General features: G+C 38.9%; 1 protein-coding gene across 1 annotated transcript; it reads right to left on the minus strand.

Annotated features, from left to right (window-relative positions):
• Positions 1-893: 893 nt before the first annotated feature.
• Positions 894-1,426, minus strand: LOC103658233 (histidine triad nucleotide-binding protein 1-like). The gene is given in 2 exon segments (XM_040634585.1): positions 894-1,390; positions 1,393-1,426. Coding segments are annotated over 2 exon segments (378 nt in total). The 3' UTR covers positions 894-1,046.
• Between the last annotated feature and the right edge of the window lie 12,833 nt (positions 1,427-14,259).

The following is a 14,259-nucleotide window of genomic DNA, read 5'->3' on the forward strand; positions in this document are numbered from 1 at the left end:
TATAAACTGTTACCCCTTCAATGAAATTCTACCTTATTAAGTCACTTATTATTCAGCAATTTGCTTAATTTTCAAAAATCTCCTGCCTCCTGATGTTTTTTAAATTGTAAAATAAAAAAAAAATCTAAAAATCTCCTTCTAAATTTACAAAATGGGGACAATAATAATGGTGCCTCATAGGGTTATGGTGAGGATTAGCAAAATAATTTCTATAAAGCAGTTAGCATATTCCAGTGACGTAATATGGGCTTGCACTTATTAGGCTTTCATAAACGTTAACTATTAATAATAGCATTAATATTAATAATAAAGAAGTAAGTAAAAAGAAAGAAAAAATAAATTCTGCCTCTATTCAAAGGTAAGAAAAGATTCCATTGGTTGAGAAATGATCATATATCACACCTCCATTCTTTAAAGGCAAGGTCTGTGTTTAATTGCATCACAGCAGGTACTCAAAAAATGATTGTAGAATTGAATTTAAAACAGTTGGCATTCTATGACTCATTGTATGGCTCAGCCTGCCCCAATGCCCCAATCTTTGCTGTGAGCCCTGGGTGAGGTTCATGGAGAAGAGCCTGTGAGTGGTACAACACAAGAAGAGCCTTGTATTGTGGCAGCCAGGAGTTTAGTCCATACCTGACTGTAAACAATTGGCTAAAAAATTTAAGTTGATTTCTTCTGAGCAGCTTATGTGGTGTCTAAGGTTCTTTTGCCTGTGCTCTGCTAGCAGGAAGCAAGTACCGAGGTCCTGACTTTCCGTGGAGGTATCTACTTCTCCTTCAATGTCAAGCAAGTTAATTATCCTGTGACCTCAGCTCTCTGGTAGAGTCAAGAAAAGTTAGGATTTTGTAGATTATCTGGGTATTTCTTTTTTTTTTTTTTTTGACTGTAAATCATGCAACATTGTCTTTTATTATGTATGGGTTTTAAAAATTATTTCCTCAATTTCTCCATACACAGGCAAAAGTAAGTATACTGTTTAACATACTAGAACTGGGAAATATTGACCATTGCCTAGAGAAGGGAAAATTATCCCTAAAACACGCTTAACCAGGAGGCCAATTCATCTGCCGACCTCCAAGAACATGGAGATGAACATGATAGACAGACTGTCCCCCATCTGAACCTTCATTCACCACCATTCGATAACCCTTCTTCAGGCCCAGATCAGCAGCACATTTCTTGCCAACAATCATTAAATGTCCAAGAAGACTTTCATCATCATCTTCTGCTACAGAAATCTGGGATATATGTTTCTTGGGTATCACCAGAAAATGAGTTGGTGCTTGAGGGGAAATGTCATGGAAAGCAAGACACTGGTCATCCTCAAAAATGATTTTGGCTGGGATTTCCTTGCGAATGATCTTCCCGAAGATCGTGTCGCCACCAGCCGCGCGGCCTGAGCCTTGGCGATCTCATCTGCCATCTCGGCCTCCCTCCCGCGCGACCGCCCCAGGGAAAAGCTCGAGAGGCTGGGTATTTCTTGTTGTTAAGATGGAAGCAATATTCATTACCTTTTTCTACATTCCAAGTGGAAGCTGGAAATTCCTCATGTGGCTTTATTTGAAGTCTGGAGTAAATTGAGAATCCGTGTCAGGGAGCTTTTAGTAACTGTGAGCAGAGAGATGAAAGGCTCATGAATTAAGGAATATCAGAAGATTTCTGGGCGTTCTGTTCTTGTATATATAATTTTCCAAGTTATAGTAATACAAACATGTAGATTTCCCACATTTACTCTATGACCCTTCATCTTCATAACAATTTAAATGAAAAACATTATAATGCTCAATATACAGATGTGAAGGCTCTGATTGCCTTTAAATGACTTTTCCAAGATCAATTATAAAACACTTAGGAGGCCTAGTCTAGGCCCGCGATAATAGATATTAAGTAATAAACAACAGAAAAGATGAACGAATGACGAGTTAAATGAGAACTCACTTCTTTTGCCTTATCTGAAGGAAAATTTTCTTAATAAGTGTATCTGTGAGATTTGTAATAGAAAGTTAGTACAATATAATGAGTAATTGTTGTGAAGTATCTTTTTAATTTGAAAAAAACGTACTATTTACATTTAAAAGGTATTTGTATATATACTCATTAAAATTAGATTTTTCTTTCCTTTTTTTCAACTGGTACTCAATTTTCCATTCAGTGGCGATGTAGGTAACTCTGTCACTGCCCTGACTCAATTCTAGAAGAATATCTGCTTACATGGCTGTCTCACTAAGCTACATGTTACCTAAGGAGAGAAGTAATATTTGATTTATCTTTGTAGCATCAGCTTCTAGAATGTGCCTGCCACAAAGTAGATGCTTCATAAATGTTGTTGAAATAAACTATGGTTCATATGTATTAAGTACATTGTAGGGGTGATAAATAAAACGTGTTTCCTCTGAAAGTGGAATCTAATGTTCCATCCAGAAGAATCTTCCTTGTTGGCCTTCAGAGTGGAAGATCACATTGATGGTAGCTTTGAACTAGAAGTGGACATGAGTTGACTAGAGGTGATACCAAGGAGAGAAATCATTAGAGAGGCATTGGCTTTCCATAATCTTCCTCAGTCTTATATTAACATGTTTGTAAATGTCCTTTTATATTTCCTATCAGCCAAGTCTTTCTCTCCTCCATTCCACTTTTAAGTCTCTCATATATAAAAATTCCCAAGTCAATACTGATTGGAGCAACTAATAAATTTCTCCAATGAGTAAATTACTCCAATGCCTTATTGGTATCAACTGGAAATGATAATATCTTATTCCTCAGTCTTTTGTTTCTTGGTTTATAGGGATGAGTCATGTGTTTTTAGGTGGTAAAAAGGGTTGGTACTTTCATATTTCAGAGTTCTCACTTGACCTCCAACATCTGACACTGGAACTTGATCTTTTTCAATGTAGTTAATAATTGAAGCATGTATTCTCATTTTCTTTATATTTTCAGCAGAATCCTGGATCTCACCTATGCTCCCACCTCCTCATAGTTTGGGTATATTTAGTTCTTGAAGAACTGGTCTGGAAATTTCATTTTTATGTGTTAGAATTCACCAGTGACATTTCTACAATAATCTGTATGTTCAGTTGGCAGGTGAGGGGGAACCAGATTACTGGAGCAATTGATTAAGTCAGAACCCAACTGCATCTCTTAACAAAATGTGGTATGCAGAGGCTCCTATCGAGTTCATAAAGTGCTTAGCTAGCAACTTGAGATGTTGAGTAAGACTTTCATACATAGGCTAATAGCTTAGACATGGAGGAGTTATAGACACAGAACTTTGAAATAACCCTTATATCTCTCTCCATTAAAAAAAATAATTAACAACAGTTACTTCAACTTAAAGCACCTTTTCTGTGTGTGTCCACAAATCAATGGGTCCAGATTTTGTTATCATGCATCAACCCATCCTGATATCCACACAATGACCCAATGTCATAATGGCCTATGATATTACTGTCCTCATGCTATATATTAAGAAACTTAGTCTCTGAGATCTTTTTTTTAATAATAATATTTTTATTATATTATTTTAGTCACCATACAGTACATTCCTGGTTTTTGATGTAAAGTTCCATGATTCATTAGTTGCGTATAACACCCAGTCTCTGAGATCTTAAGCACCTTGCAGACAGCTATAAATAGCTGAAGCTTGTACTCGAATACAGGTGTGATTGACCTTAACATTTCTAATTTTTTTAAAAGATTTTATTTATTTATTCGACAGAGATAGAGACAGCTAGTGAGAGAGGGAACACAAGCAGGGGGAGTGGGAGAGGAAGAAGCAGGCTCATAGCAGAAGAGCCTGATGTGGGGCTCGATCCCATAACGCCGGGATCACGCCCTGAGCCGAAGGCAGACGCTTAACCACTGTGCCACCCAGGCGCCCCAAAATTTCTAATTTTTGAGCCCATGCTCTTAATCACTGTGCAATACTGCCTCTCAAAGATGTGAATATTTAGAGAAATCACCCAAAGTGATATAGCTAGTAAGCAGCAGGGGCAGGACTTGAACACGGATTAGAGCCCAAAAACGTACTCATTTTCTCACGTTATAAGGCAGTACTAAAAGTTGAAATCTAGTTCTTTTCTATCTTAGGTAAGACACTTATCACTCCAGCACCAATTGAAACAAGAATACAGTTCTACTTTGGATAATTTTAAAGAAAAAAAATGATACAAGCAGCTTTGTAATGTAGGAACTCCACAGAAATACCTTCCCTAACCCTCCTCTCACTCCTAAAGAAACAAACAGAAAAGAGAAATAAAACTTCATGATGGTTCAATTTCCACACTGAGAGTCTACTTTTGGGAATTTGAAAGCTTGTCATCCTTTGGAATATGCTCTTAGAAGAGCAGCGTCCCTTGGAGACCAGATTGTGACAGCTGGCTGGGGGAAGACCTGCTAGGAATGGGAAGGTGTGTGGTATACAGCCTGTGGGGCTCCTCCGAGTTGCCAGCCAAACTTCTTTGCTTCTGCCCAGTGCTGCCTAGGACCACCTCTATCTCAAGTGGAGGGCTTAATGAAGCAAAGATGTGTTATCTTCAGTCTTCAAAACAACTGGGGGGGGGGAAGATTTCTTGTTGATTAGGGACAGAAAAGGTCTTCAGGTAGGGCCAACACTAGCCGGTCTGGCACCTTTGTACATAATGGGGATGGAAAGACAAATACACGGCAGTGCTTCCAGCAGGTGATAGATGAATCGTTTGGTTAGGATAGAGCTAACTCCCCTAAATTGATACTGCAGCAATTAGGTCAACAGATGTGAAGCTACACAAGTTCACAGAAAGACAATCTCACACAAATACTTTACATGATTTTTTAAAAGATTTTATCTATTTATTTGTCAGAGGGAAAGAGAGAGAGAGAGCATAAGCAGGGGGAGAGGCGGGCAGAGGGAGAAGCAGGCAGAGACAGAAGCAGGCTCCCTGCTGAGCAAGGAGCTTGATGCGGGGCTCGATCCCAGGACCCTGGGATCATGACCTGAGCTGAAGGCAGATGCTTAAGCAACTGAGCCGCCCAGGTGCCCCATTTTACATGATCTTGATCTTAACCCTATTTTTTCCTGATCTTGTCCTTTTCCTCTTGCCACAGTTCTGCAAACCAAATCAGTACCACCGTGAGTTCCAACTATGTGGACTTGGAAGTAGAACATATAATTCTAACTCTTGTCTTGGTCCATTGGGAAAGGATGCTTTTATCCCAGGATGCTTGTTGAGGAAGGGCCCCTGGAGAAGAGGATCACAAAATAAAAGAAAGCATGTAGACATATGACTCTAAATTAGTTTCAAATCTAATTTTTGTATAAATAAAGGACCTTTAAAAATTCTCCTTAGTGGTCCTTGAAATGTAAGATTATACTATATCATTTTACTGTTAAGAAAACTAAAAGTCAGGGGCACCTGGGTGGCTCAGTCAGTTAAGTGGCTGCCTTCGGCTCAGGTCCTGATCCCAAGGGTCCTGGGATCAAGCCCCACATCAGGCTCCCTACGTCAGGGAGTCTGCTTCTCCATCTCCCTCTGCCCCTCTTCCCTGCTCATGCTTTGTCTTGTGAGCACACACACACTCTCTCTCTAATAAATAAATAAAATCTTTAAAAAAAAAAAACTAAAATCCAAACAGATGAAACTGCTCACCTAAGTTAAGAAGGAACTTTCAACTCCTACTCAGTGGGCATCGCACTGCGTCATACTGACTTTTGTTAGAAGGTGGGCTCATAATACTCATCAGTGTGAACCACCTGCAACTCTTACTCTTTTCTCTCTCCCTTCTTTTTTCCTCTTTTCTTATTCTTTTTCCTGCCTTTCTTCCACGATTCCTTCTCTCTGACCCCATCATTATTGCTGTGCACGACTACAAAAGTCAGATGAAAAAACTGTATAGTAGGAAGAAGGCACGAGGACCCATTGTTTCCTTACTTTGGAGTTTTTTTCTTAATGTTCAAAAATAATCTTAATACTAAATGATACGTTCTTTAGGGTCCTTGTGTGCAGTAGCCTGGCAAAAGTTGGCTTCAATAAATTTCACAGAATTAAACTGAATTGAATTAAGCTGAGTAAAGGTCAGACTTGACACTTAAATAGGAATTCAGAGTCAGAAGTGCCAGCCAGCCTGAACATTCTAGCAGAGACAAGCTGGCCCCAGCTTTTGCTAGTTTGAAGAGTATTTTAATCTAATCTTGCATATGTTTTCAAAATGCAGCAAAACTGCCAAAATTCTGTTGGCACTGTCCTTACCCAATTCACCAATGCCAGTCCCTCCCTCTTGACATTCCCAAGCCTCTCCATTCCATCAGTTTCTTAGCCTAAATGGACCAACAATTGCCTGCATGGAAAACAAATTCTAATCTGTCTCATAGCAAATCCTGTAAAATTCAACAGAAAAAGTAGAGAAAAGAGAGGCTGAGAGGACTTACTTTAGTTCATGTCTGTGGCTCTCGTGGGTTCACACAAAAAAACCTGCTTGCTTCGTGCACGTGGTATGTGAGAAGGATAGGGGAAGGGAGTAGAGGAGATTGGGAGGAGTCATAGAGACTGGAGGGGAAAAGAGTCTTTTCATGTGAGAGATCCTTACAATACCACCCCCACTATCTGATTCAATATTAGGATGCATTTTAGACCTTGGAAATAAATTTCATAAGCTGTTTGTTTTTTTTTTAACTCATCGAGTCTGTTTTCCATTTTGCATGTTGACTCTATTACCTGGTTTTTGGCCTCATTTGGACTACAGTGCTGGGCTGAACTGAGCTAAACATTGATGGGTAGTCTTACTGCGCTGTGGGGCTTGACCCTCTGTGACTTACACATCCCGCTATGGGGGAGATGGGGAAAGAACTGAAGGACCCATTAAGCAGCTTTTGTACCGTCTGCCGTGATGTGCAGACGCTGCAGAAAGCAGCCGTGAGCTCACTGAGCTGGTAGATACCTAAGATCCTTCGTGGCTCTCACAGGAAGATACGAGTTTCGGGGGTAGGACCCAAAGTTGGGTGGCATATCCTGGGTATCTGGGCTAAATAGCAGGAAGACAGGACTAGCCCCAGATCTACAGAGGATAATGTTGACAGTGATGTGTGGGTAACTGTCTGGGACCAACGCCAGGCCGAAAAAGCAATAGAGTCAATGGTCCAAGCATGCTGGAGAGAGAACAAGAATCTAACCATTAAGTAAAAATGAATAAAATATGTCCACATATGCAACAACAGAAATAATTATTACCATAAACATTGTAGGAAAAAAGGTACAGGACAATACATATGATTTCATTCATATAAAGTCCAAAACCATAAAAGCTAAAACCATATAAAGTTTAGGAATATATATAAAGATGAAGCAAAACTAAATAAAAACAACAAACAGGCAGTGATGTTAAATAGCCGCTAACTGTAGGGCAGATGAGATTGGAAAGACTCGTCCAGAAAATTTTTAATACATAAATAATATTCTATTTTAAAGTGGGATTTAGTGTACATAGATCTTATTATTATTTAATATTCATATGCATATTAAGTGCCCTTTTGTATGTAATACTTATGTGTGAGTATTATATATATTTGTGTATACGGGTGTGTATGTGTGTGTATCCAAATGACTAAGGGATGAAAGCCTGTGGGCCACACTTCAGCTAAAGTGTTTCAGCCAGGAAGGCGGAAGGAAGCTGTAGGCTGGGAAATGCCCTGAGCCATAGAATATAGTTATGACTCCTTTCATGGGGTCGTTAGAGTTTTGTGCGTGAGCAGGAAGAGAGCTATTATGATCAATGACCCGTTCAGATCATAAAACATAAAGAGAGAAGGAGGAGAACCTGGAGGTAAACAGGAAAAAAAATAGAAAGCAGAGAAAGTAGAACTTGAGTTTGGAAAATAATTTGTAAAAAAAAAAAAAAAGAAAAAGAAAGAAAAAGAAATGCCCCCTAGCATCTCCATCATAATGCACAATTACCTGCTCCCTAAAAGAGAGGAAATAGATATTTAATTTATAATAAGACCTATAACTCTATGACATGTAGTAGGTACGCTGAAAAAATACATATGTATAATTACTATTTATACAATTAATGTTACTGGAAACTTCTTTTCAAAATGCAGACTGGCTGAGGTATCTGCATTCTAGAACCTCAGCACGAAGGTCTTGAGAGGGCAAGAAGAACTTGGGAATAGTTAGCATCGAAGTTTGGAATGTGAATCTGGGGGAGCCTGGTCCTGACCCTTAAAGAATCTGTTGGCGGATCCCAGACTGAGTGTGTACGGAATTTAGCAAAGTCAGACTTGTTTGGGATAAATATTGCTATTGGATTGAGGGCTGGGGTCCCATCCAGCAGGCAGGGCACAGGAGTGCAAAGAATTTTACAGGCCCTATGATTATACCCCACTTGCCAACAAACAAGTCAACTAAAATTTCGGGGATGCCTGCAGAAGACACAAGGCAGTTGGGTCAGAGATAAAAGATTTTATTACTTACTGCAATAATAGAAGCCAGAGTGTAAGCATTTGTGCTGAGTTCCCTGATGCCCAGTTCCCACAGCGTAACACAGAGAGGAACAAGTGTTACTTGTACATGCAGAGGAGAGGAACAAGAAAGAAATTCTGAGCTTAGGGACCTAAGCATGCCATTCCATTACTCCAGAGGAAGGCACTGTCTCTCTCTTACAAGGTTGTACAAAAACTTGCCCTTTATTGCAGAAGGAGACATTATCTTTATTACACCTTATAGCACGGAAACCTCTTATTTAATCCAGAGAGAGATACTATCTTGATCTTCCAAGACTGTTCTCTATATAAACATCCTTGAAATGACAGTCCAGAGAGAAGATAATCAGTATCTCTGCTTACAAGATGTGCAGAAACATAAGACATAGAGAACTGTTTCCCAACACAGAGTATGTAAACTTTAGGTTGTTGGCAATACTCAACTTGGAGGGTAGGGTCATATTCTGAGTGACCGGTTCATGCATGGGAATCGATGATTATAAGATTCCAATTCATTTTAGACTAACCAAAGTTAAAAGAAAAGACAGAAAAGTAGATCTTCATTAACAAATTGAGGACGAGAACAGACTCTAATAGAACAGGGTCCCAGAGAATGATATAGAATTAGACGAATACTTTTTTTTCAATTTTAGTTTCTGTTTTATTTCCTTTATTTTCTTCTTCCCCCTAGTTCTAGGTTTTCAGGATTTCTGTTTTCCTTTAGTAAGGGGTATTTATATGGCAAGCCAAGAGTAAAAGTGGCTTATAATAATCACTCTTCTCATTTGTTTTGTTTTTAATTTGACTCCTGAGAGGGATAGACAAGAATGTGCAGAGGAAATGGGGGATAAGGAGGTGAAGATGAGGAGTGTCTTAGTTCTTAAAACACCACAGACTAGGGGGCTTATAAACAACAGAAATTTATTTTTCACATTTCTGGAGTGTGCAAAGCCACAATCAAGGTGCCAGTAGGTTTATATCAGTATGAACCCATTTCTGTTTCATAGATGGCCATCTTTTTCTGTGTCCTCACATGGCAGAAGGGACAAGGGAACTTTCCCATTCCCTTGACACTATTCCCATTTATGAGCACTCTGCCCTCAATACCACCAAATTACGGGTTAGTATATTGGCATATGCATTTTGAGGAGACACAAACATTCAGACAAAGGTAAGGAGTAATGGAAAGAGAAGGGAAATTAAAATTCTCAGACCCAGAGAAGGGATAAATAGAGGCCTGGAGTTTTAAAATCATGATACCCTTTGCCTGTATCCTTTGAGGTACCATCAGGAGGTGGCAGTACCTTTAGGTGTCACATGATTCATATGAAGACGATGGATGTACAACCCCAGGGTTCTCAGCTTCAGAAGAGTGTCATGTCCCCAAACAGGCATGGAAGTAGGTCAAGTACTGAACTCAGTATGACCATGCAATCTGGGCCAATGGATATCTCAGTGCTAATTGGTTTGCCTAATAAGTAGAGGACCCTTGACTAATATACTATTCTGGCTAAGACATCCCAGGACCTTTGCACAGTCTTGGATATTTGAACAAATGCAGTAATGGCTAAATTTGATTCTCTCTATCTCAGAGGGCTGGGAGCTTGGAGCACAGATTTAATTTAAAGAAAATAAAACAAGTGAACATTTATTGCTAGCTGATTTTGTGGTATAAGAATTACATTTGTTGTATTGTAAAATGCCCATATAGAAGGAGAAAAAAAGATAAATAGAAAACGTAACTTTGATTTTTACAGAGGTACATATTGCGCAAATCTGATTCCCAAGATTATAGGTCTTTTAGTGGCAAAACTTATTGCAGGTGCGTCTAGATGAGATCCTGGGGCTTCTTGTATATTGTCTATGTTTGTAAGGATGGTTCGGACTTAACATGAGAGGTGAGCCTGGGAACACCTACTTATCCAACTATAGGAAGGCAAAAGCAGAGAGATGAGGGAAGGACATGATTAAGGCAAAGAGTGTAGAGCTTTTCCCTATGGCTTTCAAACATACCAACAATTTTAGATCTGGATTATCTGAAAATTAGTCCATAGCTATCTTTTAATACTATAGGGAAAGGTTGTCGGTAGCATGTATGTGAGTGAACAAAACCAGATTATTTTTCAGATGATGGCATAATCTGATGGTTTAAAACATTTTGGGGCCATTCAAGGGACCCTTGAAAACCACCCATGAACCTCCTTCAGTAAGGCTTCTCAGACTTTAATGTGCCCTTGAAACACTTTAGAGTGCTTGTTAAAATGCAGAATCACATGCCCTATGACCTGAAATCAGAGTTCACTGGGTCTATAAGGAATCCGAATCTAAACATTCTAGAAATTATAGATAATTCTGATGCTGTTGAGCCATGGACCACACTTTGAGGAAGAATATTCTCAAAATTAGTGGACCCCAAAATTAAGAACCAATGTCTAAATGCTAAAGTGGGGTAGAGGAACAATTACAAAGCAGTCATTCTCCCCCAGTCCCCTCCACTCCCACACCTTTTTTATATAACCCCAGTATATTCACAGACTAGAGTTAGATTCCAAAGTAATCCTAGCTCAAAGAGATGCTAAGGTTTAATGGAAGGTCAGGTGCTCTGCTACTGGGGGATTCCTTACCTCAGACTTCTAGGTGGGGCCCACCCCATTTCTCCCACAAGATGTATTTGGATTAGAAGGTATATGGGAACCAGAGGTCTGAACTTTTATCCAAAATATATAATTCTCAGCCTCAGCAATAGAAATGTGGTTAGTCTGCTTACATGAGAGTCTAAACAGAAAATAAATCTATTCTTTCTGTTCTCATTTACCTTGGACCTAAAATCTGGCAGTGATTCACCAATTTTCTGCAAAGAATTCCACTCTATTGTGAGTCCAGCTGCATGGACTTTGCTGTGCTATAATCACGTCTTCATAGGCAGCCACACCAACAATTGTGTGGAGCAGCCCCTGAGCCATGATTATCCTGCAATGATCATTTGTGGTTTTGTCAGTCATTTCCTAAAACTGGGTCTCCCTGGCATTTCCCCACCCCATGTTGTTCTGTGTGAGTTGCAGCTGCTCGGCTAGAGCTTACATCTGTCTCCAGCACATATTCATTGTGTTTATATTAGGGACAATCCTGTGATTTTCTTTATTTATTCAGTGGACAATTACAATAATAGGATATAATAGGCTATAATGTGAAGGAGTTGAAATGCCTAAGGGAAAAGGTTAATAATAAATAACTCTAATAAAGATATCTTATCACTGGATGGCAATGTGTAAGTCTTGCTTTTGCTTGTTGTTATTTTTTTTAAGTTATCCTGGAAGGACCGAGAATAATGTGTGGGGAAATTCAACCTAAGAAATGTCCAGAACCAGAAATCTGGCTGTGCAAGATGGTTCTGATAGATATCTTCTATTTATTAAGCAAGAAGTTAAGATGAGACAGGGCTGAACGGATCAGGCAGGAAACATAGATTTCTGGTCCAAAGTGAGTATTTCAGGAAGTTGGCTAAGGCAGATGATGTGAGCTAAGTACGTCATAGGAAAGACGGATCCAGAATATCAGAAAATATGCAAGAATTGAACAAGCTGTGGGAGGCCGCAAAGTTGAATTCTGATACTAAGATAATGTTGACTTTCCTCATTTATTCGTTCATTCATTTATTCCTGTTGTACATACTTATTAGGCACCCAGTACTTACTAGGTCCTGGGATAAGCACTGTGTATATAGTGGTGAACAAGACAGAAAATGTTCCTCTCTTCGTAAACCTTAGAACAAAGCATGGGAAAAAAGAGAACTAAAAAGGATATTTGGGATAAAGTGTGAGAATAAAGAAAATCAGTTACTTATTTATCTGTTCAACAATTAGAAGGTTCACAACAAGGATATCTAATTTAATTTAGGTGTGGGGGAAGTGTACCCACAAAGTTTAATAATTTGAAGGATAAATAGGAGTTTCTGAATTTCAAGAACAGCATGGTAGAAATGAAGAATAGGATGGTAGAAGCATGATTTAAAAAGCCAAAGAAGTGAAGGAAGTGTGTTCCCAGGACAGTGGCTAGTACTGCCCAGAAGCTGAGGGAACTGGAGTTTTTAAGGACTAGAAAATTACCATGGTTGAGAGGAGGCTGTATCCAAGACTATGGGAAAGGATGAAATTAGGGAAGGTAAAATTCAAATCATAGATTTACTTTGAATCCGTTCAATGAATCTTCTTATTCAATAAGTACCTCCTGAAAAGATAAGAAAGGATATTAAGTGTAAGAATATGATGATGAATTTTATTTAACTACCACTTTATATTATTGTTTACTTATTTCACTTGAACCTCACCATGAGACTATTATTAAATAAGGTAGGTATTATTTTACCCTTGTTTTTTTCAACATACTACAAATAAGTTTGAAAAGAATATTACAGTGGACACTGCTATGATAGGTAAAATAACGGTCCCCTCCAAAGATGTCCGTCCTCTAATGGAACCTGTGAATATGCCATGTTATATGGCAAAAGGTTCTCAAATGGAGTTAAGGACTTTAATTACCCCCATAGGCAGAGTATCTTGGATAATCCAATGTAATCACATGGGCCCTTAAAAGTGGAAGAAAGGCAGAAGAATCCGTCAGGGAGATAAGATGGAAGAAGAGGTAAGATAAACTTGAAACATGAGAGGGCCTTTACCCACATTTGCCGGCTTTGAAGATGGAGGAAGAGGTCTGTTATGGGTTGAATTGTGTCCCTCAAAACTCCATATGTTGAAATCCTAGTACCTGAAAATATGACCATATTTGGAAGTTGGGCCATTGCAGATGTAATTAGTTAAGATGCGTTCATGTTGGAGTAGATTCATCATGACGGTGTCATGACTAAGGGCATGTGAAGAGACAGACATGCAGCAGGGAGAAGTCATATGAAGACTGGAGTTAGGCTAGCACAAGCCAAGAAGCTACTAGAAGCAAGGAGGGAGGCCTGGAAGAGATTCTTCCTGTGGCTTCAGAGGGAGCACAGTCCTGACAACACCTTGATTCTGGACTTCTGGTCTCCAGAACAGTGAGACAATAAATTTCTGTTGTTCTGACCCATCTGTTTTTGGTATTTTTAAATATCAGTCCTAGCAAATGAATACAGGGACCATGATCCAAGTTACATGGGTGGTCCCTAGAAGCTGCCAAAGACCCTCAGCTGATAGCCAGCAAAAAGCCTGGGATCTCAGTCCTACAACTGCAAGGAAATGAATTCTGCCAACAAATTGAGTGATTAAGAAAATGGATTCTTCCCTAGAGTCTCCAGAAAGAAACACAGTCCTGCTGACACCTGGATTTTAGCTGAGTAAAACCCTTTCTGAAACTCTGACCTAAAGAACTATATAAGAATAAATTTGTATTGCTTTAAACTGCTAAATCCATGGCCATTTTTATGGTACCAATAGAAAACGAATATAATTGTGTGTATCAGAATTTCTTGATTTTTATTGCTGAGTCATATTATACTGTATTCGTATTTCAGTTGTTTTTCGATTCTCCTATTTTTGAGCATCTGAGCTGTTTCTACTTGTTTAGCTGGTAGAAATAAAGCTACTGTGAATATTCATTACAAGGCTTTTGTTATCATATTCTTCCATGTTTACTGTGAAAACATGTAGGAATAACATGGCTGGGTCATAAACTAAGCATTATTTTCAGTTTGATAAGAAACGGTCAGGAATTTTTTCAAAGTAGTTGAACCATTTACACCTCCACCAACAATGAATGCAGTTTAAGGTGTTCTACATCTGTGTCAACATTTGGTCTTATTCTTCTTTTATTTAAGT

Source organism: Ursus maritimus, unplaced genomic scaffold (assembly GCF_017311325.1).
Source record: "Ursus maritimus isolate PB19 unplaced genomic scaffold, ASM1731132v1 scaffold_2, whole genome shotgun sequence".
Classification (NCBI taxonomy): domain Eukaryota; kingdom Metazoa; phylum Chordata; class Mammalia; order Carnivora; family Ursidae; genus Ursus; species Ursus maritimus.